The 27,113-nt window shown below is 44.6% G+C and overlaps 1 protein-coding gene across 1 annotated transcript in view; it reads right to left on the bottom strand.

The window, feature by feature from the left end:
• Positions 1–4,088: 4,088 nt before the first annotated feature.
• hsd17b10 (hydroxysteroid (17-beta) dehydrogenase 10) overlaps positions 4,089–27,113 on the bottom strand; it is a 28,762-nt gene continuing 5,737 nt past the window's right edge. Inside the window, exons 2-7 of the mRNA NM_001141614.1 lie at positions 26,434–26,598; positions 24,307–24,471; positions 20,223–20,351; positions 19,309–19,417; positions 15,495–15,535; positions 4,089–4,560 (exon numbers count right to left, since the gene is read on the bottom strand). Coding sequence (NP_001135086.1) covers positions 4,411–4,560; positions 15,495–15,535; positions 19,309–19,417; positions 20,223–20,351; positions 24,307–24,471; positions 26,434–26,598 — 759 coding nt within the window. The 3' untranslated portion in view covers positions 4,089–4,410. The remainder of the gene's footprint in view (positions 4,561–15,494; positions 15,536–19,308; positions 19,418–20,222; positions 20,352–24,306; positions 24,472–26,433; positions 26,599–27,113) is intronic.

Genomic DNA, 27,113 nt, shown 5'->3' on the forward strand with positions numbered 1-27,113 from the left:
TGTCTGCTCTTTTCCATATTATGTCTATCTCTGATAAGCTACCCAGGAAAGGGCTGAAAATAGCCCATATTAATACATGTAACCTTAGAAATATGGTTCATGAAATCAATAACTTGCTAAAATCAGATAACATTCATATATTAGCCATTTCTGAGACTCACTTAGATAATTCATTTGATGATACATCAGTAGCAATACAAGGATATAACATCTATAGAAGAGACAGGAATGCTTATGGGGGAGGTGTTGCTGTATATATTCAGAGCCATATCCCTGTAATGCTTAGAGAAGATCTTATGTCAAGTGTTATTGAAGTGTTGTGGTTGCAGGTTCACTTGGCACATCTAAAGCCTTTTTCTTTAGGGGTGTTGCCATAGGCCACCAAACACTAACCGTCAGTATCTAAATAATATGTGTGAAATGCTTGATAGTGTATGTGATGTAAACAGAGAGGTCTACTTTCTTGGGGACCTGAATATTGACTGGTTTTCATCAAGCTGTCTTCTCAAGAGGAATCCTCTCACTGTAACCAGTGCCTGTAATCTGGTTCAGGTTATTAATCAACCTACCAGGGTGTTTACAAACACTACAGGAACAAGATCATCCACATGTATCGATCACATGTTTACTAATACTGTGGAACTTTGTTCTGAAGCTGTATCTCTACCCATTGGATGCAGTGATCATAATATAGTGGATATATCCAAGAAAGACAAAGTTCCAAAAGCTGGGCCTAAAATAGTGTATAAGAGATCATACAAAATATTTTGCTGTGAATCTTATGTGAAAGATGTTAAAAATATTTGTTGGTCTGATGTGATTAATGAGGAGCCTCCAGACGCTACACTTGAAGACTTTGCGTCATCCGATTATTGATAAACAGGCACCTGTTAAGAAACTGACTGTTAGAACTGTTAAGGCTCCATGGATTGATGAGGAATTGATAAACTGTATGGTTGAAAGAGACGGGGATAAAGGAGTGGCTAATAAGTCTGGCTGTACATCTGACTTACTGCAAATTGAGAAATTATGTGACTAAACTCAACAAAAAGAAGAAACTGTATTATGAAGCCAAGATCAATGATGGAAAAAAACTTGGGAGTACTTTAAATGAAATTATGGGCAGAAAGACAAATTCCACTCCATCTTTCATCAAATCAGATGGCTTATTCATCACAAAACCATTTGATGTTGCCAATTATGTGGTAAAGCGGCCTTTACAGGTTCTAACAGCAGACCAATCAGCTTGCTGCCAGCTCTTAGCAAACTGTTGGAAGAAATGGTGTTTGACCAAATACAATGCTATTTCTCTGTAAACAAATTAACAACAGACGTTCAGCATGCTTGTAGAGAAGGGCACTCAACATGTACTGCACTGACACAAATGACTGATGATTGGTTGAAAGAAATTGATAAGAAGATTGTGGGAGCTGTACTGTTAGATTTCAATGCAGCCTTTGATGTTATTGACCATAACCTGTTGTTGAGAAAACATATATGGCTTTTCAACCTCAGCTCTGAATTCACAATATGGCAATCTAATTGAACTGAAAAGCTTTTCTTTAATGGAAACTTCTCTAATGTCAAACATGTAAAATATGGTGTACCACAGGGCAGCTCTCTAGGCCCTCTACAGTTTTCTATTTTTACCAATGACCTGCCACTGGCGTTAAACGACGCATGTGCGTTTATGTATGCTGATGATTCAACCATATACGAATCAGCAACCACAGCTAATGAAGTCACTGAAACCCTTAACAAAGAGTTGCAGTCTGTTTTGGAATGGGTGGCCAGTAATAAACTGGTCCTGAACATCTCTAAAACTAAGAGCATTGTATTTGGTACAAATCATTCCCTAAGCTCTAGACCTCAGCTGAATCTGGTAATGAATGGTGTGGCTGTTGAACAAGTTGAGGAGAATAAATTACTTGGTGTTACCTTAGATTGTAAACTGTCATGGTCAAAACATATAGATTGAATGGTTGTAAAGATGGGGAGAGGTCTAGCCGTAATAAAGAAATGCTCTGCTTTTTTGACACCACACTTCTGCAGGCACTAGTTTTGTCCAGTCATATGGAGAAGTGCTGCAAGGAAAGACCTAGTTAAGCTGCAGCTGGCCCAGAACAGAGCGGTACATTCTGCTCTTCATTGTAATCAGAGGGCTGATATAAATACTAGGCATGCCAGTCTCTCTTGGCTAAGAGTTGAGGAGAGACTGACTGCATCACTTGTTTTTATAAAAAACATTAATGTGTTGAAATACCCAAATTGTTTGCATAGTCAACTTACACACAGCTCTGACACACAAACTTATGCCACCAGGTACCCCGTCCCCCCGCAGTCTCCAGAACAAATTCAAGAAAGCGTACAGTATTATATAGAGCCCTTATTGCATGGAACTTCCTTCCATCGCATATTGCTCAAATAAACAGCAAACCTGGTTTCAAAAAACAGATAAAGCAACACCTCACGGCACAATGCCTCTCCCCTATTTGACCTAGATAGTTTGTGTGTATGCATTGATACAGTTGAAGTCGGTAGTTTACATACACCTTAGCCAAATACATTTAAACTCAGTTTTTCACAATTCCTGCATTTAATCCTAGTAAGAATTCCCTGTCATAGGTCAGTTAGGATCACCACTTTATTTTAAGAATGTGAAATGTCAGAATAATAGTAGAGAGAATGATTTATTTCAGCTTTTATTTCTTTCATCACATTCCCAGTGGGTCAGAAGTTTACATACACAAAAAAAAAGCACCCCCACAACATGATTCTGCCACCCCCATGCTTGATGGTTGGGATGGTGTTCTTCGCCTTGCAAGCATCCCCCTTTTTCCTCCAAACATAACGATGGTCATTATGGCCAAACAGTTCTATTTTTGTTTCATCAGACCAGAGGACATTTATCCAGAAAGTACGATCTTTGTCCCCATGTGCAGTTGCAAACCGTAGTCTGGCTTTTTTATGGTGGTTTTGGAGCAGTGGCTTCTTCCTTGCTGAGCGGCCTTTCAGGTTATGTCAATATAGAACTCATTTTACTGTGGATATAGATACTTTTATACCCGTTTCCTCCAGCATCTTCACAAGGTCCTTAGCTGTTGTTCTTGGATTGATTTGCACTTTTCTCACCAAAGTACATTCATCTCTAGGAGACAGAACGCATCTCCTTCCTGAGCGGTATGACGGCTGCGTGGTCCCATGGTGTTTATACTTGCGTACTATTGTTTGTACAGATGAACGTGGTACCTTCAGGTGGTTGGAAATTGCTCCCAAGGATGAACCAGACTTGTGGAGGTCTAGAATTATTTTTCTGCAGTCTTTGCTGATTTTCCCATGATGTCAAGCAAAGAGGCACAGAGTTTGAAGGTAGGCCTTGAAATACATCCACAGGTACGACTCCAATGATGTCAATTAGCCTATCAGAAGCGTCTAAAGCCATGACACCATTTTCTGCAATTTTCCAAGCTGTTTAAAGACACAGTCAGCTTAGTGTATCTTAACTTCTGACCCACTGGAATTGTGATACAGTGAATTATAAGTGAAATAATCTGTCTGTAAACAATTGTTGGAAAAATTACTTGTTGCATGCACAAAGTAGATGTCCTAACCGACTTGCCAAAACTATATTTTTTAAACAAGAAATTTGTGGAGTGGTTGAAAAATGAGTTTTATGTAAACTTCCGACTTCAACTGTATATTTATACACACACATACTGGTCAGAGGGTATTTTTGTTCAGTATAGAAACAGTGATGGTTGGAGTAAGAGGAGCAATATTAGGGCTGCAAGACAGGTGATACCCTGGGTGAATTCTTGTTCCTTGGGTGAGAGGGAAGTGGACCTAACCTTGGTGAGGAGGGAAGTGGACCTAACCTTGGTGAGAGGGAAGTGGACCTGATCTTGGTGAGAGGGAAGTGGACCTGACCTTGGTGAGAGGGAAGTGGACCTGACCTTGGTGGGAGACGTTTCTCTCTGCTGCCTTAATGTGTTCTCTACAACGTTCTATTGTTGCAGTGGCATCATTTCAGCTAAACCCGATGGAAAAACTGAACGTTTGTATTGTTGGAGAGAAAGTGTGATAAACATCAGAGGATGAGGATTTTTATTAGTTTACAAAACCACAGGGAGCATAGAGTAGTACTGCAGTGCTGTGGATATCAACAACAGAAACACACAAACATTCATTTCAGCTACAGTAGGGGTACAAGTGTTACAGTTTTACATTCCATTTTGTGTCCAAATGTCCCGTGTGGCTCAGTGGGTGGAGCAAGGCACTGGCAACACCAGGGTTGTGGGTTCGATTCCCACGGGAGACCAGTACCAATGAAAATGTATGCACTCACTAAGTGGCTCTGGATAAGAGTGTCTGCTAAATGATTCCCCACTGTACCCTCCCTCGCTCCCTCCATCAGGGCTGCATGCGGATGGCTCCGTCCAGCCTGATCACCTCTCCATTGATCATGGGGTTCTCAGCCAGGGATGTCACCAGGTGGGCAAACTCCGCAGGGTCTCCCAGGCGGGACGGGAAGGGCACCTGACGGGCCAGGAACGACTGCACCTGGTGAGGGAGAGAGAGCGGTGGGGGGGTTAATATAGAGAGAGAGGTGGGGGGTTAGTATAGAGAGAGAGGTGGGGGGGTTAGTGGAGAGAGAGAGGTGTAGAGAGAGAGGGGGGGGTTAATAAACCTTCTCAGGTAGAGAGAGGGGGTTAATATACCTTCTCAGGTAGAGAGAGGGGGGGTTAATATACCTTGTCAGGTAGAGAGAGGGGGGGTTAATATACCTTGTCAGGTAGAGAGAGGGGGGGTTAATATACCTTGTCAGGTAGAGAGAGGGGGGGTTAATATACCTTGTCAGGTAGAGAGAGGGGGGGTTAATATACCTTGTCAGGTAGAGAGAGGGGGGTTAATATACCTTGTCAGGTAGAGAGAGGGGGGTTAATATACCTTCTCAGAGAGAGGGGGGGTTAATATACCTTCTCAGGTAGAGAGAGGGGGGGTAGTATATCTAGAGAGAGGGGGGGTTAATATACCTTCTCAGGTAGAGAGAGGGGGGTTAATATAACTTCTCAGGTAGAGAGAGGGGGGTTAATATACCTTCTCAGGTAGAGAGAGGGGGGGTTAGTATACCTTCTCAGGTAGAGAGGGGGGGGGGGTTAGTATACCTTCTCAGGTAGAGAGAGGGGGGGTTAATATACCTTCTCAGGTAGAGAGAGGGGGGGTTAATATACCTTCTCAGGTAGAGAGAGGGAGGAATAATATACCTTCTCAGGTATAGAGAGGGGGGGTTAATATACCTTCTCAGGTAGAGCAAGGGGGGGTTAGTATAGAGAGAGGGGGGGTTAATATACCTTGTCAGGTAGAGAGAGGGGGGTTAATATAGAGAGAGAGGTGGGGGGTTAATATACCTTCTCAGGTAGAGAGAGAGGGGGTTAATATACCTTCCCAGGTAGAGAGAGGGGGGGTTAATATACCTTCCCAGGTAGAGAGAGGGGGGGTTAATATACCTTCTCAGGTAGAGAGAGGTGTAGAGAGAGAGGGGGGTTAATATACCTTGTCAGGTAGAGAGAGGGGGGGGTTAATATACCTTCTCAGGTAGAGAGAGGGGGATTAATATACCTTCTCAGGTAGAGAGAGGGGGGGTTAATATACCTTCTCAGGTAGAGAGAGGGGGGTTAATATACCTTCTCAGGTAGAGAGAGGGAGGGTTAATATACCTTCTCAAGTAGAGAGAGGTGGGGGGGTTAGTATATATATAGAGAGAGGGGGGGTTAATATACCTTCTCAGGTAGAGAGAGAGGGGGTTAATATACCTTCCCAGGTAGAGAGAGGGGGGGTTAATATACCTTCTCAGGTAGAGAGAGGGGGGGTTAGTATACCTTCTCAGGTAGAGAGAGGTGTAGAGAGAGAGGGGGGTTAATATACCTTGTCAGGTAGAGAGAGGGGGGGTTAATATACCTTCTCAGGTAGAGAGAGGGGGATTAATATACCTTCTCAGGTAGAGAGAGGGGGGGTTAATATACCTTCTCAGGTAGAGAGAGGGGGGTTAATATACCTTCTCAGGTAGAGAGAGGGGGGTTAATATACCTTCTCAGGTAGAGGGAGGGTTAATATACCTTCTCAGGTAGAGAGAGGTGGGGGGGGTTAGTATATATAGAGAGAGGGGGGGGTTAATATACCTTCTCAGGTAGAGAGAGGTGGGGGGGTTAGTATATATAGAGAGAGGGGGGTTAATATACCTTCTCAGGTAGAGAGAGGGGGGGTTAATATACCTTCTCAGGTAGAGAGGGGGGTTAATATACCTTCTCAGGTAGAGAGAGGGAGGGTTAATATACCTTCTCAGGTAGAGAGAGGTGGGGGGGGTTAGTATATATAGAGAGAGGGGGGGTTAATATACCTTCTCAGGTAGAGAGAGGGGGGTTAATATACCTTCTCAGGTAGAGAGAGGGGGGGTTAATATACCTTGTCAGTTAGAGAGAGGGGGGTTAATATACCTTGTCAGGTAGAGAGAGGGGGGGTTAATATACCTTGTCAGGTAGAGAGAGGGGGGGGTTAATATACCTTGTCAGGTAGAGAGAGGGGGGGGGTTAATATACCTTGTCAGGTAGAGAGAGGGGGGGGGTTAATATACCTTGTCAGGTAGAGAGAGGGGGAGGGGTTAATATACCTTGTCAGGTAGAGAGAGAGGGGGGGTTAACATACCTTCTCAGGTAGAGAGAGGGGGTTAGTATAGAGAGAGGTTTTTTTTATACCTTGTCAGGTGAGGGGGGGTTAGTATACCTTGTCAGGTAGAGAGAGGGGGGGTTAGTATAGAGAGGGGGGGGTTAATATAGAGAGAGAGGTGTAAAGAGAGGAGGGGGGGTTAATATAGAGAGAGAGCTGTATAGAGAGGTGGGGGGGTTAATATACCTTCTCAGGTAGAGAGAGGGGGGTTAATATACCTTCTCAGGTAGAGAGAGGGAGGGTTAATATACCTTCTCAGGTAGAGAGAGGTGGGGGGGTTAATATACCTTCTCAGGTAGAGAGAGGGGGGGTTAATATAACTTCTCAGGTAGAGAGAGGGGGGTTAATATACCTTCTCAGGTAGAGAGAGGGGGGGTTAGTATACCTTCTCAGGTAGAGAGAGGGGGGGTTAATATACCTTCTCAGGTAGAGAGAGGGGGGGTTAATATACCTTCTCAGGTAGAGAGAGGGAGGGTTAATATACCTTCTCAGGTATAGAGAGGGGGGGTTAATATACCTTCTCAGGTAGAGCGAGGGGGGGTTAGTATAGAGAGAGGGGGGGTTAATATACCTTGTCAGGTAGAGAGAGGGGGGTTAATATAGAGAGAGGTGTATAGAGAGGTGGGGGGTTAATATACCTTCTCAGGTAGAGAGAGAGGGGGTTAATATACCTTCCCAGGTAGAGAGAGGGGGGGTTAATATACCTTCTCAGGTAGAGAGAGGGGGGGTTAGTATACCTTCTCAGGTAGAGAGAGGGGGGTTAATATACCTTGTCAGTTAGAGAGAGGGGGGGTTAATATACCTTGTCAGGTAGAGAGAGGGGGGGTTAATATACCTTGTCAGGTAGAGAGAGGGGGGGGTTAATATACCTTGTCAGGTAGAGAGAGGGGGGGGGGTTAATATACCTTGTCAGGTAGAGAGAGGGGGGGGGGGTTAATATACCTTGTCAGGTAGAGAGAGGGGGGGGGTTAATATACCTTGTCAGGTAGAGAGAGAGGGGGGGTTAACATACCTTCTCAGGTAGAGAGAGGGGGTTAGTATAGAGAGAGGTTTTTTTTATACCTTGTCAGTTAGAGAGAGGGGGGGTTAGTATACCTTGTCAGGTAGAGAGAGGGGGGGTTAGTATAGAGAGGGGGGGGTTAATATAGAGAGAGAGGTGTAAAGAGAGGAGGGGGGGTTAATATAGAGAGAGAGCTGTATAGAGAGGTGGGGGGGTTAATATACCTTCTCAGGTAGAGAGAGGGGGGTTAATATACCTTCTCAGGTAGAGGGAGGGTTAATATACCTTCTCAGGTAGAGAGAGGTGGGGGGGTTAATATACCTTCTCAGGTAGAGAGAGGGGGGGTTAATATAACTTCTCAGGTAGAGAGAGGGGGGTTAATATACCTTCTCAGGTAGAGAGAGGGGGGGTTAGTATACCTTCTCAGGTAGAGAGAGGGGGGGTTAATATACCTTCTCAGGTAGAGAGAGGGAGGGTTAATATACCTTCTCAGGTATAGAGAGGGGGGGTTAATATACCTTCTCAGGTAGAGCGAGGGGGGGTTAGTATAGAGAGAGGGGGGGTTAATATACCTTGTCAGGTAGAGAGAGGGGGGTTAATATAGAGAGAGGTGTATAGAGAGGTGGGGGGTTAATATACCTTCTCAGGTAGAGAGAGAGGGGGTTAATATACCTTCCCAGGTAGAGAGAGGGGGGGTTAATATACCTTCTCAGGTAGAGAGAGGGGGGGTTAGTATACCTTCTCAGGTAGAGAGAGGTGTAGAGAGAGAGGGGGGTTAATATACCTTGTCAGGTAGAGAGAGGGGGGGTTAATATACCTTCTCAGGTAGAGAGAGGGGGATTAATATACCTTCTCAGGTAGAGAGAGGGGGGGTTAATATACCTTCTCAGGTAGAGAGAGGGGGGTTAATATACCTTCTCAGGTAGAGAGAGGGGGGTTAATATACCTTCTCAGGTAGAGGGAGGGTTAATATACCTTCTCAGGTAGAGAGAGGTGGGGGGGGTTAGTATATATAGAGAGAGGGGGGGGTTAATATACCTTCTCAGGTAGAGAGAGGGGGGTTAATATACCTTCTCAGGTAGAGAGAGGTGGGGGGGTTAGTATATATAGAGAGAGGGGGGGTTAATATACCTTCTCAGGTAGAGAGAGGGGGGGTTAATATACCTTCTCAGGTAGAGAGAGGGGGGTTAATATACCTTCTCAGGTAGAGAGAGGGGGGTTAATATACCTTCTCAGGTAGAGAGGGGGGTTAATATACCTTCTCAGGTATAGAGAGGGAGGGTTAATATACCTTCTCAGGTAGAGAGAGGTGGGGGGGTTAGTATATATAGAGAGAGGGGGGGGTTAATATACCTTCTCAGGTAGAGAGAGGGGGGGTTAATATACCTTCTCAGGTAGAGAGAGGTGGGGGGGTTAGTATATATAGAGGGGGGGTTAATATACCTTCTCAGGTAGAGAGAGGGGGGGTTAATATACCTTGTCAGGTAGAGGGGGGGTTAATATACCTTGTCAGGTAGAGAGAGGGGGGGTTAATATACCTTGTCAGGTAGAGAGAGGGGGGGTTAATATACCTTGTCAGGTAGAGAGAGGGGGGGTTAATATACCTTGTCAGGTAGAGAGAGGGGGGGGGGTTAATATACCTTGTCAGGTAGAGAGAGGGGGGGGGTTAATATACCTTGTCAGGTAGAGAGAGAGGGGGGGGTTAATATACCTTCTCAGGTAGAGAGAGGGGGTTAGTATAGAGAGAGTTTTTTTTTTATACCTTGTCAGGTAGAGAGAGGGGGGGTTAGTATACCTTGTCAGGTAGAGAGAGGGGGGGTTAGTATAGAGAGGGGGGGTTAATATAGAGAGAGAGGTGTAAAGAGAGGAGGGGGGGTTAATATAGAGAGAGAGCTGTATAGAGAGGTGGGGGGGTTAATATACCTTCTCAGGTAGAGAGAGGGGGGTTTAATATACCTTCTCAGGTAGAGAGAGGGGGGGTTAATATACCTTCTCAGGTAGAGAGAGGGAGGGTTAATATACCTTCTCAGGTAGAGAGAGGGGGGGTTAATATACCTTCTCAGGTATAGAGAGGGGGGGTTAATATACCTTCTCAGGTAGAGCGAGGGGGGGTTAGTATAGAGAGAGGGGGGGTTAATATAGAGAGAGAGGTGTATAGAGAGGTGGGGGGTTAATATAGAGAGAGAGGTGTATAGAGAGGTGGGGGGGTTAATATACCTTCTCAGGTAGAGAGAGGGGGGGTTAATATACCTTCCCAGGTAGAGAAAGGGGGGGTTAATATACCTTCTCAGGTAGAGAGAGGGGGGTTAATATACCTTCTCAGGTAGAGAGAGGGGGGGTTAATATACCTTCTCAGGTAGAGAGAGGGGGATTAATATACCTTCTCAGGTAGAGCGAGGGGGATTAATATACCTTCTCAGGTAGAGCGAGGGGGATTAATATACCTTCTCAGGTAGAGCGAGGGGGTTAATATACCTTCTCAGGTAGAGCAAGGGGGTTAATATACCTCCTCAGGTAGAGAGAGGGGGGTTAATATACCTTCTCAGGTAGAGAGAGGGAGGGTTAATATACCTTCTCAGGTAGAGAGAGGGAGGGTTAATATACCTTCTCAGGTAGAGAGAGGGGGGGGGGGTTAATATACCTTCTCAGGTAGAGAGAGGGGGGGTTAATATACCTTCTCAGGTAGAGAGAGAGGGGGGTTAATATAGCAAAGCTAACTAAAAAGCAGCCTTCGCAAATGGAGGATGGCTTTCACTTCAGCAGTAATAAATTTATGAACTTCTTTGAGGAAAAGATCATGATCATTAGAAAGCAAATTACAGACTCCTCTTTAAATCTGGGTATTCCTCCAAAGCTCCATTGTCCTGAGTCTGCACAACTCTGCCAGGACCTAGGATCAAGGGAGATACTACAGTGTTTTAGTACTATATCTCTTGACGCAATGATGAAAATAATCATGGCCTCCAAACCCTCAAGCTGCATACTGGACCCTATTCCAACTAAACTACTGAAAGAGCTGCTTCCTGTGCTTGGCCCTCCTATGTTGAACATAATAAACGTCTCTCTATCCACCGGATGTGTACCAAGCTCACTAAAAGTGGCAGTAATAAAGCCTCTCTTGAAAAAGCCGAATCTTGATCCAGAAATTATAAAAAACTATCGGCCTATATCGAATCTTCCATTCCTCTCAAAAATTTTAGAAAAAGCTGTTGCACAGCAACTCACTGCCTTCCTGAAGACAAACAATGTATACGAAACGCTTCAGTCTGGTTTTAGACCCCATCATAGCACTGAGACTGCACTTGTGAAGGTGGTAAATGACCTTTTAATGACGTCAGACCGAGGCTCTGCATCTGTCCTCGTGCTCCTAGATCTTAGTGCCGCTTTTGATACCATCGATCACCACATTCTTTTGGAGAGATTGGAAACCCAAATTGGTCTACATGGACAAGTTCTGGCCTGGTTTAGATCTTATCTGTCGGAAAGATATCGGTTTGTCCTCTGACAAATCAATTGTAAATTTCGGTGTTCCTCAAGGTTCCGTTTTAGGACCACTATTGTTTTCACTATATATTTTGGGGATGTCATTCGAAAACATAATGTTAAATTTCACTGCTATGCGGACGACACACAGCTGTACATTTCAATGAAACATGGTGAAGCCCCAAAATTGCCCTCGCTAGAAGCCTGTGTTTCAGACATAAAGAAGTGGATGGCTGCAAACTTTCTACTTTTAAACTCGGACAAAACAGAGATGCTTGTTCTAGGTCCCAAGAAACAAAGAGATCTTCTGTTGAATCTGACAATTAATCTGGATGGTTGTACAGTCGTCTTAAATAAAACTGTGAAGGACCTCGGCGTTACTCTGGACCCTGATCTTTCTTTTGAAGAACATATCAAGACTGTTTCAAGGACAGCTTTTTTCCATCTACGTAACATTGCAAAAATCAGAAATTTTCTGTCCAAAAATGATGCAGAAAAATTAATCCATGCTTTTGTTACTTCTAGGCTGGACTACTGCAATGCTCTACTTTCCGGCTACCCGGATAAAGCACTAAATAAACTTCAGTTAGTGCTAAATACGGCTGCTAGAATCCTGACTAGAACCAAAAAATTTGATCATATTACTCCAGTGCTAGCCTCCCTACACTGGCTTCCTGTTAAGGCAAGGGCTGATTTCAAGGTTTTACTGCTAACCTACAAAGCATTACATGGGCTTGCTCCTACCTATCTTTCCGATTTGGTCCTGCCGTACATACCTACACGTACGCTACGGTCACAAGACGCAGGCCTCCTAATTGTCCCTAGAATTTCTAAGCAAACGGCTGGAGGTAGGGCTTTCTCCTATAGAGCTCCATTTTTATGGAATGGTCTGCCTACCAATGTGAGAGACGCAGACTCAGTCTCAACCTTTAAGTCTTTACTGAAGACTTATCTCTTCAGTAGGTCCTATGATTAAGTATAGTCTGGCCCAGGAGTGTGAAGGTGAACGGAAAGGCTGGAGCAACGAACCGCCCTTGCTGTCTCTGCCTTGCCGGTTCCCCTCTTTCCACTGGGATTCTCTGCCTCTAACCCTTTTACAGGGGCTGAGTCACTGGCCTACTGGTGTTCGTCCATGGGAGGGGTGCGTCACTTGAGTGGGTTGAGTCACTGACGTGGTCTTCCTGTCTGGGTTGGCGCCCCCCCCTTGGGTTGTGCCATGGCGGAGATCGTTGTGGGCTATACTCGGCCTTGTCTTAGGACGGTAAGTTGGTGGTTGGAGACATCCCTCTAGTGGTGTGGGGGCTGTGCTTTAGCAAAGTGGGTGGGGTTATATCCTGCCTGTTTGGCCCTGTCCGGGGGTATCATCGGATGGGGCCACAGTGTCTTCTGATCCCTCCTGTCTCAGCCTCCAGTATTTATGCTGCAGTAGTTTGTGTCGGGGGGCTAGGGTCAGTCTGTTACATCTGGAGTATTTCTCTTGTCTTATCCGGTGTCCTGTGTGTATTTAAATATGCTCTCTCTAATTCTCTCTTTCTGTCTTTCTCTCGGAGGACCTGAGCCCTAGGACCATGCCTCAGGACTACCTGGTATGATGACTCCTTGCTGTCCCCAGTCCACCTGGCCGTGCTGCTGCTCCAGTTTCAACTGTTCTGCCTGCGGCTATGTAACCCTGACCTGTTCACCGGACGTGCTTGTTGCACCCTCGACAACTACTATGATTATTATTATTTGACCATGCTGGTCATTTATGAACATTTGAACATTTTGACCATGTTCTGTTATAATATCCACCCTGCACAGCCAGAAGAGGACTGGCCACCCCTCATAGCCTGGTTCCTCTCTAGGTTTCTTCCTAGGTTTTTGGCCTTTCTAGGGAGTTTTTCCTAGGGAGTTTTTCCTAGCCACCGTGCTTCTTTCACATGCTTTGCTTGCTGTTTGGGGTTTTAGGCTGGGTTTCTGTACAGCACTTTGAGAATATCAGCTGATGTACGAAGGGCTATATAAAAATACATTTGATTTATACCTTCTCAGGTAGAGAGAGGGGGGTTAGTATATATAGAAAGGGGGGGGTTAATATACCTTCTCAGGTAGAGAGAGGGAGGGTTAATATACCTTCTCAGGTAGAGAGAGGTGGGGGGGTTAGTATATATAGAGAGGGGGGGGGGTTAATATACCTTCTCAGGTAAAGAGAGGGGGGGGTTAATATACCTTGTCAGGTAGAGAGAGGGGGGGGGTTAATATACCTTGTCAGGTAGAGAGAGGGGGGGTTAATATACCTTGTCAGGTAGAGAGAGGGGGGGGGGGGTTAATATACCTTGTCAGGTAGAGAGAGGGGGGGTTAGTATAGAGAGGGGGGGTTAATAGAGAGAGAGGTGTATAGAGAGGTGGGGGGGTTAATATAGAGAGAGAGGTGTATAGAGAGGTGGGGGGGTTAATATACCTTCTCAGGTAGAGAGAGGGGGGGGTTAGTATATATAGAGAGAGGGGGGGTTAATATACCTTCTCAGGTAGAGAGAGGGAGGGTTAATATACCTTCTCAGGTAGAGAGATGTGGGGGGTTAGTATATATAGAGAGAGGGGGGGTTAATATACCTTCTCAGGTAGAGAGAGGGGGGGTTAATATACCTTCTCAGGTAGAGAGAGGTGGGGGGGATAATATAGAGAGAGAGGTGTATAGAGAGAGGGGGGGTTAATATACCTTCTCAGGTAGAGAGAGGTGTATAGAGAGAGGGGGGGTTAATATACCTTCTCAGGTAGAGAGAGGGGGGGTTAATATACCTTCTCAGGTAGAGAGAGGGGGATTAATATACCTTCTCAGGTAGAGAGAGGGGGGGGTTAATATACCTTCTCAGGTAGAGAGAGGGGCGTTAATATACCTTCTCAGGTAGAGAGAGGGGGGTTAATATACCTTCTCAGGTAGAGAGAGGGAGGGTTAATATACCTTCTCAGGTAGAGAGAGGTGGGGGGGTTAGTATATATAGAGAGAGGGGGGGGGTTAATATACCTTCTCAGGTAGAGAGAGGGGGGGTTAATATACCTTCTCAGGTAGAGAGAGGTGGGGGGGGTTAGTATATATAGAGAGAGGGGGGGTTAATATACCTTCTCAGGTAGAGAGAGGGGGGGTTAATATACCTTCTCAGGTAGAGAGAGGGGGGTTAATATACCTTCTCAGGTAGAGAGAGGGGGGTTAATATACCTTCTCAGGTAGAGAGAGGGGGGTTAATATACCTTCTCAGGTAGAGAGAGGGAGGGTTAATATACCTTCTCAAGTAGAGAGAGGTGGGGGGGTTAGTATATATAGAGAGAGGGGGGGTTAATATACCTTCTCAGGTAGAGAGAGGGGGGTTTAATATACCTTCTCAGGTAGAGAGAGGTGGGGGGGTTAGTATATATAGAGAGAGGGGGGGTTAATATACCTTCTCAGGTAGAGAGAGGGGGGGTTAATATACCTTCTCAGGTAGAGAGAGGTGGGGGGGATAATATAGAGAGAGAGGTGTATAGAGAGAGGGGGGGTTAATATACCTTCTCAGGTAGAGATAGGGGGGGTTAATATACCTTCTCAGGTAGCGAGAGGGGGGGTTAATATACCTTCTCAGGTAGCGAGAGGGGCGGTTAATATACCTTCTCAGGTAGAGAGAGGTGGGGGGTTAATATACCTTCTCAGGTAGAGAGAGGTGGGTTAATATACCTTGTCAGGTAGAGAGAGGGGGGGTTAATATACCTCAGGTAGAGAGAGGGGGGGTTAATATACCTTCTCAGGTAGAGAGAGGGGGGGTTAATATACCTTCTCAGGTAGAGAGAGGTGGGGGGGTTAATATAGAGAGAGAGGTGTATAGAGAGAGGGGGGATTAATATACCTTCTCAGGTAGAGAGAGGTGTATAGAGAGAGAGGGGGTTAATATACCTTCTCAGGTAGAGAGAGGTGTATAGAGAGAGAGGGGGTTAATATACCTTCTCAGGTAGAGAGAGGGGGGGTTAATATACCTTCTCAGGTAGAGAGAGGTGGGGGGGTTAATATAGAGAGAGAGGTGTATAGAGAGAGGGGGGGTTAATATACCTTTTCAGGTAGAGAGAGGGGGGGTTAATATACCTTCTCAGGTAGAGAGAGTGGGGGTTAGTATACCTTCTCAGGTAGAGAGAGGGCGGGTTAATATACCTTCTCAGGTAGAGAGAGGGGGGGTTAATATACCTTCTCAGGAAGAGAGAGGGGGGGTTAATATACCTTCTCAGGTAGAGAGAGGGGGGGTTAATATACCTTCTCAGGTAGAGAGAGGGGGTGTTAATATACCTTCTCAGGTAGACCTGCCAGGAGAGGGGTAGCAAAGAGACCTGGGGAAGGAAGGAGGGCTCACGTTAATGTCTCACTGATTAAATACTAATAAAACTTGTTTCAAGTTCCTAAATATATATGACCAATACCATCTGCTGAATACGTGAATAATACCATCTGCTGTATATGTGAATAATACCATCTGCTGAATATGTGAATAATACCATCTGCTGAATATGTGAATACCATCTGCTGAATATGACAAATACCATCTGCTGAATACGAGACAAATACCATCTGCTGAATACGAGACAAATACCATCTGCTGTATACGTGAATAATACCATCTGCTGAATACGCGCCCAATACCATCTGCTGAATACGCGCCCAATACCATCTGCTGAATACGACACCAATACCATCTGCTGAATACGACACCAATACCATCTGCTGAATACGACACCAATACCATCTGCTGAATACGAGACCAATACCATCTGCTGAATACGAGACCAATACCATCTGCTGAATACGAGACCAATACCATCTGCAGAATACGAGACCAATACCATCTGCAGAATACCTGACCAATACCATCTGCTGAATACAAGACCAATACCATCTGCTGAATACGAGACCAATACCATCTGCTGAATACGAGACCAATACCATCTGCTGAATACGAGACCAATACCATCTGCTGAATACGCGACAAATACCATCTGCTGAATACGAGACCAATACCATCTGCTGAATACGAGACCAATACCATCTGCTGAATACGAGACCAATACCATCTGCTGAATACGAGACCAATACCATCTGTTGAATACGAGCTTCAACGAGCTTCCATGCCATACAACTCTCCTTCCGTGGCCTCCAACTGCTCTTAAATACAAGTAAAACTAAATGCATGCTCTTCAACCAATCACTGTCTGCACCTGCTCGCCCGTCCAGCATCACTACTCTGGACGGTTCTGACTTAGAATATGTGGACAACTACAAATACCTAGGGGTCTGGTTAGACTGTAAACTGTCCTTTCAGACTCACATCAAAACATCTCCAATCCAAAATTAAATCTAGAATTGGCTTCCTATATCGCAACAAAGCATCCTTCACTCATGCTGCCAAACATACCCTCGTAAAACTGACTATCCTACCGATCCTTGACTTTGGTGATGTCATCTATAAAATAGCCTCCAATACCCTACTCATTAAATTGGATGCAGTCTATCACAGTGCCATCCGTTTTGTCACCAAAGCCCCATATACTACCCACCACTGCGACCTGTACGCTCTCGTTGGCTGGCCCTCGCTTCATACTCGTCGCCAAACCCACTGGTTCCAGGTCATCTACAAGACCCTGCTAGGTAAAGTCCCCCCTTATCTCAGCTTGCTGGTCACCATAGCAGCACCCACCTGTAGCACGTGCTCCAGCAGGTATATCTCACTGGTCACCCCCAAAGCCAATTCCTCCTTCCAGTTCTCTGCTGCCAATGACTGGAACGAACTACAAAAATCTCAAACTGTAAACACTTATCTCCCTCACTAGCTTTAACCTGTCAAGGTATAGGGGGCAGTATTTTCGACTTCGGATGAAAAGCGTGCCCAGAGTAAATGGCCTAATACTCGGGGCCCAGAGTCAAATATTTGCATATTATTAGTAGATTTGGATAGAAAACTGTTTGAATGGTGTCTGTGTGTACTCTAAAACTGTTTGAATGGTGTCTGTGTGTATAACAGAACTCATATGGCAGGCAAAAACCTGAGAAAAATACAACCAGGAAATGAAAATCTGGTGCCTGTAGTTTTTTTCAAGTCATTGCCAATCGAACACACAGTGAGTTAGGGTTCATTTTGCACTTCCTAAGGCTTCCACTAGATGTCAACAGTCTTTAGAAAGTTGTTTGAGGCGTCTATGATGAACAGAGACCGAACAAGAAGGCTGGGAAGTTGGTGACCCAGGGAAGGACATCAGTTCATTGGTGCGCGTTCATGCGAGAGGTAGCTCTGTTCCAAAACGTTTTTCAAGACAATGGAATTGTCCGGTTGGAATATTACTGAATCTTCACGTTCTAAAGGCCCTAAAGATTGATGCTATACAACGTTTGACATGTTTGAACGAATGTAAACAGAACTTTTTTTGACTTTCCGTCGTGACATTTTCCTCGCGCGTCCTACATTTTGAGTAGCTTACTGAACGCGCAAACAACATGGAGTTATTTGGACATAAATCATGAACTTTATCGAACAAAAACAACATTTATTGTGGACCTGGGATTCCTGGAAGTGCCTTCTGATGAAGATTATTAAAGGTAAGTGAATATTTCTAATGCTATTTATGCATTTAGATGACTCCAAAATGGCGGGTATCTGTAATTGCCTGATGTATTTTTCTGAGCGCAGTACTCAGATTATTGCGAAGTGTGCTTTCCCAGTAAAGTTATTTTGAAATCTGTCAATGCGGTTGCATTCAGGAGATGTTAATCTATAATTCTTTGAATAACAGTTTAATATTTTATCAACGTTTATAATGAGTATTTTTGTAAATTGTAGTGCTGATTCACCGGAAGTTTTGGGGGAAATACATTTTCTGAACGTCACGCACCAATGTAAAATGCTGTTTTTAGATATAAATATGAACTTGATAGAACAAAAAATGCATGTATTGTCCTAGGAGTGTCATCTGATGAAGATTGTCAAAGGTTAGTGCATAATTTTAGCTGCTTTTGGTGACACTTTAGCCCAAACAACTACCTCTTCCCCTACTGTATTTATTTATTTTGCTCCTTTGCACCCCATTATTTATATTTCTACTTTGCACTTTCTTCCACTACAAATCAACCATTCCAGTGTTTTACTTGCTGTATTGTATGTACTTTGCCACCATGGCCTTTTTTGCCTTTACCTCCCTTATCTCATTTGCTCACATTGTATATAGACTTGTTTTTTCTACTGTATTATTGACTGTATGTTTGTTTTACTCCATGTGTAACTCTGTGTTGTTTTATGTGTCAAACTGCTTTGCTTTATCTTGGCCAGGTCGCAATTGTAAATGAGAACTTGTTCTCAACCTGAATACCTGGTTAAATAAAGATGAATTAAAAAAAATATATATCCAATCAATACGCGACCAATACCATCCGATCAATACGCGACCAATACCATCCGATCAATACGCGACCAATTCCATCCGATCAATACGCGACCAATTCCATCCGATCAATACGCGACCAATACCATCCGATCAATACGCGACCAATACCATCCGATCAATACGCGACCAATACCATCCGATCAATACGCGACCAATACCATCCGATCAATACGCGACCAATTCCATCCGATCAATACGCGACCAATTCCATCCGATCAATACGCGACCAATTCCATCCGATCAATACGCGACCAATTCCATCCGATCAATACGTGACCAATTCCATCCGATCAATACGCGACCAATACCATCCGATCAATACGCGACCAATTCCATCCGATCAATACGCGACCAATACCATCCGATCAATACGCGACCAATTCAATCCGATCAATACGCGACCAATTCCATCCGATCAATACGCGACCAATACCATCCGATCAATACGCGACCAATACAAATTGATTTGATTTATATACTGTGTGTATGTCTGTATACAGTGTGTGTGTTTATGTATGTATATACAGTGTGTGTTTCTGTATACAGCGTGTGTGTGTGTGTCTGTATACAGCTTGTGTGTGTCTGTGTACAGCGTGTGTGTGTGTGCCTGTGTACTGCGTGTGTGTCTGTATACAGCGTGTGTGTGTCTGTATACACAGTGTGTGTGTACTGACCGGGTGCTATAGTAACCACTCTGATGCCCATGGGTGCCAGGTCTCTAGCGATGGGTAGAGTCATTCCTACGATGCCTCCTTTAGAAGCAGAGTACGCTGCCTGGCCCACCTAGAGAGAGAGAGAGATGGGTAGAGTCATTCCTACGATACCTCCTTTAGAAGCAGAGTACGCTGCCTGGCCCACCTAGAGAGAGAGAGATGGGTAGAGTCATTCCTACGATACCTCCTTTAGAAGCAGAGTACGCTGCCTGGCCCACCTAGAGAGAGAGAGATGGGTAGAGTCATTCCTACGATACCTCCTTTAGAAGCAGAGTACGCTGCCTGGCCCACCTAGAGAGAGAGAGATGGGTAGAGTCATTCCTACGATGCCTCCTTTAGAAGCAGAGTACGCTGCCTGGCCCACCTAGAGAGAGAGAGATGGGTAGAGTCATTCCTACGATACCTCCTTTAGAAGCAGAGTACGCTGCCTGGCCCACCTAGAGAGAGAGAGATGGGTAGAGTCATTCCTACGATGCCTCCTTTAGAAGCAGAGTAAGCTGCCTGGCCCACCTAGAGAGAGAGAGACAGAGAGAGATCAAGAGAGAGAGTGAGAGAGATGGGAAGAATCATTCCTTCGATACCTCCAGATACCTGGCTACCTGTCCGTCACAGGCCACGGTGGCTACCTGTCCGTCACAGGCCACGGTGGCTACCTGTCCGTCACAGGCCACGGTTGTGTGTGTGTGTGCGTGCGTACCTGTCCATCATAGGCCGCAGTTGTGTGTGTGTGTGTGTGTGTGTGTGTGTGTGTGCGCGTACCTGTCCATCATAGGCCGTGTGTGTGTGTGTGTGTGTGTGTGTGTGTGTGTGTGTGTGTGTGTGTGTGTGTGTGTGTGTGTGTGTGTGTGTGTGTGTGTGTGTGCGCGCGCGTGTACCTGTCCATCATAGGCCGCTACACTAGCTGTGTTGATGATACAGCCTCTGTGTCCGTCTGCGTCGGGTTCGTTCTTCCCCATCTCACCAACAGCCAATCGGATCACATTAAATGTCCCCGCGATGTTCACCTACACACAAAGTTTTAAAGTACGTGAAATTTAAAAAATGGGTATGCTTTTAAAATCTCTAACGCTTTGTTCACACTGTAGGACTTAACGCCCACTCCAGGTGTGTGCATTGGCCAATCAGTGAGCTTTACATCCAGGCAGATTGAATAGCTGGACTAGGGGTCGTTCCTGGATCTGGCCCCTCTCTAAAGCCCTGTTCACACTGCAGGCCTTAAAGCTCAAATCACTTTGCTTTTTGGAATACTGACTGCCCAAACAACAAGTTACAACTGTAAAATGTATATAGGTTCAGAAATTCGGTGAAATAGCACAGTTGCAAATATAAATCAAACTGGATGGACATCAGAAATAGAGGAAGGACTAAAAACAAACAAAATATAACTATTGTAAAATAGATTGTGTCTGTAAAATGTGTATAAGATGTATAAACTGAAGGTAGAAGCCTAAGTGTTATTGTTTATTAGTTTAGTCCAATTGGGGGAAGGGTGGTAGGGTTTGGGGGAATAATAAAGGTATATTCTTTAAAAAGTATATATGTCTATATAGATATGTATGTATATGGATATATATATATTTACCCCAAAAATATATGGGGGATTGGAAATGATGCAGACAATTACATTGATGGAAGCAACAATCTTTCTGCAATATTAAGCTGATCCACCCCTTAGGAAGAAAACCAAGTTACAAGTGACCAAATCAGACGGTGTGTTTTCAGACAGCAGTCATCAGCTGACATGGTTATGCTAGTTGTCATAGTAATGACAGGTGTGTGAGCAGTGGCGTAGGCTGATTGGTGGTGGTGCTCATGCTTCCTGTCACTCAGAAGTTATGTATCAAGATAAGGTGACAATGACTGTCATGGACGCTTCCCAGTTGCTTTGAATGTTCAAAAAATCTGTGTCAGAACACTTTTAAAGCCTCAAAGGACAAGACGATCCAACTTTCAGTCCTTTTTAGCTAGCCACAACAGTCAACTAGCTAGCTAGGTAGCTTACTAGCACATTCAATCATTTGTTTGTAAACAATTAACAAGCTAGTTAGCTAGCACATCCTGTCAAACTGTCAACAGAGTAGCTAGCAAACAACAATTAACAAGCTAGTTAGCCAACACATCCTCCTGTCAAACTGTCAACAGAGTAGCTAGCAAACAACAATTAACAAGCTAGTTAGCTAGCACATCCTTCTGTCAAACTGTCAACAGAGTAGCTAGCAAACAACAATTAACAAGCTAGTTAGCTAGCACATCCTCCTGTCAAACTGTCAACAGAGTAGCTAGCAAACAACAATTAACAAGCTAGTTAGCTAGCACATCCTCCTGTCAAACTGTCAACAGAGTAGCTAGCAAACAACAATTAACAAGCTAGTTAGCTAGCACATCCTCCTGTCAAACTGTCAACAGAGTAGCTAGCAAACAACAATTAACAAGCTAGTTAGCTAGCACATCCTCCTGTCAAACTGTCAGAGTAGCTAGCAAACAACAATTAACAAGCTAGTTAGCTAGCACATCCTCCTGTCAACAGAGTAGCTAGCAAACAACAATTAACAAGCTAGTTAGCTAGCACACCCTCCTGTCAAACTGTCAACAGAGTAGCTAGCAAACAACAATTAACAAGCTAGTGTAGCTAGCACATCCTCCTGTCAAACTGTCAACAGAGTAGCTAGCAAACAACAACAATTAACAAGCTAGTTAGCTAACACATCCTCCTGTCAAACTGTCCACAGAGTAGCTAGCAAACAACAAAATATGCAAAATAGTCTAAAAACCACTTGAGGGCAAATAAATCAGATTTAACAGTTCAGACAAGTTGCATGGCCAGGAATCAGATTTGCATCTGATTTCAAACCACCTACGAAGGTAGTTTGCAATATGGCTTGAAATATCTGATTCCATGTGCTTTTGGGCTGGTCAGACTGCAGGAAAAATAACATTAGAATCGGATATGCAAAAACAAATTGTGATTTGAGTCACTTCTAAACTACCAATGTGAACAAGGCTTTAGATGTTAAGTCCCCTATTTGGAGGGCTGTGAGCAGTTCCGATTGACATTTGTGTACAAAGCGCTCTGTGACCGTCGTAGGGTCCCATGTGTTATAATACCAGAAAGCCCCATCTCTCTGCTGGCGAGGAGTGGCAGGTTTCAGACCCTACATTTGCATAGGGAGAGATGTCGTATTTTCTGGCCTATCCAGACAAAATGAACAATTTCATGTGCCTAAAACTCACAGCTGTGCCTAAAATAGCACATATGAAACGGGAGAGTCCAGCGGATAAAACAATACTATACAGAACAAAACACAACAATTAACAATTTTACTAAGTTGGGTTCATATACGGAAATCAGTCAATTAAAATCAATTCATTAGGCCCTAATCTATGGATTTCACATGACCAGGCAGGAGCGCAGCCATAGGCCCACCCACTTGAGAACAAGGCCCACCCAATCAGAATGAGTTTTTCCCCCACAAAAGGCTTTATTACAGACAGAAATACTCTGGAGTTTCATCAGCTGTCCGGGTGGCTGGTCTCAGAGGATCCCGTGCAGAGTTTCTGGGCTAGCATGGTTATACGTAGTCTGCGGTTGTGAGGCCGGCTGAACATACTGCAAAATTCTCTAAAACATTGGAGGCGGCTTATGTTAGAGAATTTAATATTACATTTTTTGGCAACACCGCTGGTGGACATTCCTGCAGTCAGCATGCCAATTGCACACTCCCTCAAAGCCCGAGACATCTGTGGCATTGTGTTGTGTGACAATACTGCACATTTTAGACCGGCCTTTTATTGTCCACAGCACAAGGTGCACCTGTGTAATGATCATGCTGTTTAATCAGCTTCTTGGTATGCCACACCTGTCAGGTGGGTCGATTATCTTGGCAAAGAAGAAATGCTCACTAACAGGCATATAAACAAATTTGCGCACAAAATTCGAGAAATAAGCTTTTTGTGCGTGTGGACAATTTTTTTTTTTCAGCTCATGAAACCAACAGTTTCCATGTTGTGTTTATATTTTTGTTCAATATAGATTCATCTTGCTGTGATATTCAGAGGATTTAGAGCTCTCAACATGGAAAAAAAAAAAAAATCATCGTAAGTGGAAACATCTAGGAACAACAACCTGCCCCAATGCATAGTGCCAACTGTAAAGTTTGGTGGAGGAGGAATAATGGTCTGGGGCTATTTTTCATGGTTCAGGCCCCTTAGTTCCAGTGAAGGGAAATCTTAACGCTACAGCATACAATGACATTCTAGATGATTCTGTGCTTCCAACTTTGTGGTGACAGTTTGGGGGAGGCCCTTTCCTGTTTCAGAATGACAATGCCCCCGTGCACAAAGCGAGGTCCATACGGAAATGGTTTGTCGAGATCGGTGTGGAAGAACTTGACTGGCGTGCACAGAGCCCTAACCTGAACTCCATAAAACACTTTTGGGATGAATTGGAACGCCAACTGCGAGCCAGACCTAATCGCCCAACATTAGTTCTCGACCTCACTAATGCTCTTGTGGCTGAATAGAAGCAAGTCCCCGCAGCAATGTTCCAACATCTAGTGGAAAGCCTTCCCAGAAGAGTGGAGGCTGTTATAGCAGCAATGTACCAACATCTAGTGGAAAGCCTTCCCAGAAGAGTGGAGGCTGTTATAGTAGCAATGTACCAACATCTAGTGGAAAGCCTTCCCAGAAGAGTGGAGGCTGTTATAGCAGCAATGTTCCAACATCTAGTGGAAAGCCTTCCCAGAAGAGAGGAGGCTGTTATAGCAGCAATGTTCCAACATCTAGTGGAAAGCCTTCCCAGAAGAGTGGAGGCTGTTATAGCAGCAAAGGAGGGACCAACTCCATATTAATGCCCATGATTTTGGAATGAGATGTTTGACGAGCTGGTGTCCACATCCAGTTGGTCATGTAGAGTATAAACAGTCTGACAGTAGGTTCAGTAAGCAGTAGAAAATGTCTTACAGTGATCACTCTAGTGAAGTCTTCTAGACTGTGGGGAACATCCTTTTTGAAGTTATAAGTCTTGACGGCAACGGCGATGCCAGCACAGTTCACCGCCAGGTCCAGCTTCCCAAACCGCTGCCGGGCCAGCTCCACCGCAGAACGCACATCTGCCTCTGACGTTACCTAGACAACCAGGACACACAGAGGGGCAGGGTTTAGAAGTTTCCCAAACTGTCCTGAGCAAAGTAACCCCTTCTCCTCTTTCAGGAGTAAAGGGTAGGGGTCACAGAGTAGGGTGCAGGGGTCAGCCTCAATGTGGTGTTCAATGCAGGTCTACTGTAGTCTATATGAGGTGTTCAGGCCTAAAGTAGTCTATATGAGGTGTTCAGGCCTACAGTAGTCTATATGAGGTGTTCAGGCCTACTGTAGTCTATATGAGGTGTTCAGGTCTACAGTAGTCTATATGAGGTGTTCAGGCCTACAGTAGTCTATATGAGGTGTTCAGGTCTACAGTAGTCTATATGAGGTGGTGTGCAGGCCTACAGTAGTCTATATGAGGTGTTCAGGTCTACAGTAGTCTATATGAGGTGGTGTGCAGGCCTACAGTAGTCTATATGAGGTGGTGTGCAGGCCTACAGTAGTCTATATGAGGTGGTGTGCAGGCCTACAGTAGTCTATATGAGGTGGTGTGCAGGCCTACAGTAGTCTATATGAGGTGTGCAGGCCTACAGTAGTCTATATGAGGTGTTCAGGCCTACAGTAGTCTATATGAGGTGTTCAGGCCTACAGTAGTATATATGAGGTGTTCAGGCCTACAGTAGTCTATATGTAGGGTTCAGGCCTACAGCAGTCTATATGAGGTGTTCAGGCCTACATTTTTACATTTAAGTAATTTAGCAGACGCTCTTATCCAGTAGTCTATATGAGGTGTTCAGGCCAACAGTAGTCTATATGAGGTGTTCAGGCCTACAGTAGTCTATATGAGGTGTTCAGGCCTACAGTAGTCTATATGAGGTGTTCAGGCCTACAGTAGTCTATATGAGGTGTTCAGGCCTACAGTAGTCTATATGAGGTGTTCAGGCCTACAGTAGTCTATATGAGGTGTTCAGGCCTACAGTAGTCTATATGAGGTGTTCAGGCCAACAGTAGTCTATATGAGGTGTTCAGGCCTACAGTAGTCTATATGAGGTGTTCAGGCCTACAGTAGTCTATATGAGGTGTTCAGGTCTACAGTAGTCTATATGTAGGGTTCAATGCAGGTCTAAAATGCATGAGAGTTTTTACATGAGTAAGGGCTTGACATGAATGAATGCGTTTTACTTGATCTGTAGCACCATGGGCCAAATAGGTGACTGTAGATTGTATTGTGTTGAAATAGGTGACTGTAGATTGTATTGTGTTGAAATAGGTGACTGTAGATTGTATTGTGATGAAATAGATGACTGTAGATTGTATGACACAAGAAACCACTTTACAAAATACAATTCATGATTATTATACAGAGTATTAGACAATGTAAGCTACCTGTCTGCCTACTGGCTTAATTGCATATTTAAGCCTGTATCAAAACACAACACTGCCCCTTTAATTAAGACATAAGATTTTTACCTGACTGGCTTTTCAAAGACAGCTTGAAATGTAGCCTACAGATGTTGTGTTCTTGTAGGAAACAGTAGGCTAACTTCCCATTACTGACCTATACTTATCTACAGTATAATTGGGCTAATAACTCGCTAACTAGTAAAGAAAATTAACAAAACGTGGAATCGCGCGGCTCTGACCCGATCGCGGCTCTGACCCGGCTCTGACCCGATCGCGGCTCTGACCCGACCACTCATGGGTGATTGAAAGACCGCTCGTGGGCTACCTCAGCCAATAGAATTCTACTCCGTTGCGCTTTGCCTACAACAAAATCACAGACTCAACCCTGTAAAGTTAGATTTGGTTTGTTGCATTGAAAAGGGGCTGATATAATGTTGATTCCATCACATTAAAAACATTGATCTATGTAGTGAAAACTAATGGGGTGAACTCCGTTTAGTTCAATCTCCTGCGTCTAGGCGTGGCATTTCTTCTGCGCAACAGTCCTGGAGGAGGTGCGCAGCTTAGAGGGAATATTGGTTAGGGGTGAAAGGTCAGACTCACGTCAGCGGGGGCAAAGGTGCAGCGTTCTCCGAGGCTGGCTGCCAGGGTGTGTCCGTCTGAAGAGGGAAGGTCCAGAATCACAGCACACGCACCCTGCTGCACCAACCGCTCCACGGTAGCCCGACCCAGCCCTGATGCACCGCCTGTCACCAGGCCAACCATACCCTAGGGGTGGCATGGTTTAGGTCAGCGGGACGGGACAGACAGACAGACAGACAGACAGACAGACAGACAGACAGACAGACAGAGGGTGTCCAATTAAAAACACATTTTGACCAATGGGTACAATGTTATTTTGGGTAGATAATTCTCAATGAAAACCAATGGTTAAAACGACATGCGTGTCATAATCTGTTAAAAGTTATTGGAGTTTTGACTGTAGGATGACCAGCATTACAGTGACTAAATATATTATAATTGATATCTACATTGATGTGAATCACACCGTGACCAGACGGAGAGAACACACATTACACCCTATAACCAGGACCAGACGGAGAGAACACACATTACACCCTATAACCAGGACCAGACGGAGAGAACACACATTACACCCTATAACCAGGACCAGACGGCGAGAACACACATTACACCCTATAACCAGGACCAGACGGAGAGAACACACATTACACCCTATAACCAGGACCAGACGGAGAGAACACACATTACACCCTATAACC

This window comes from Salmo salar, chromosome 13 (assembly GCF_965601325.2).
Source record: "Salmo salar chromosome 13, fSalSal1, whole genome shotgun sequence".
NCBI lineage: Eukaryota > Metazoa > Chordata > Actinopteri > Salmoniformes > Salmonidae > Salmo > Salmo salar.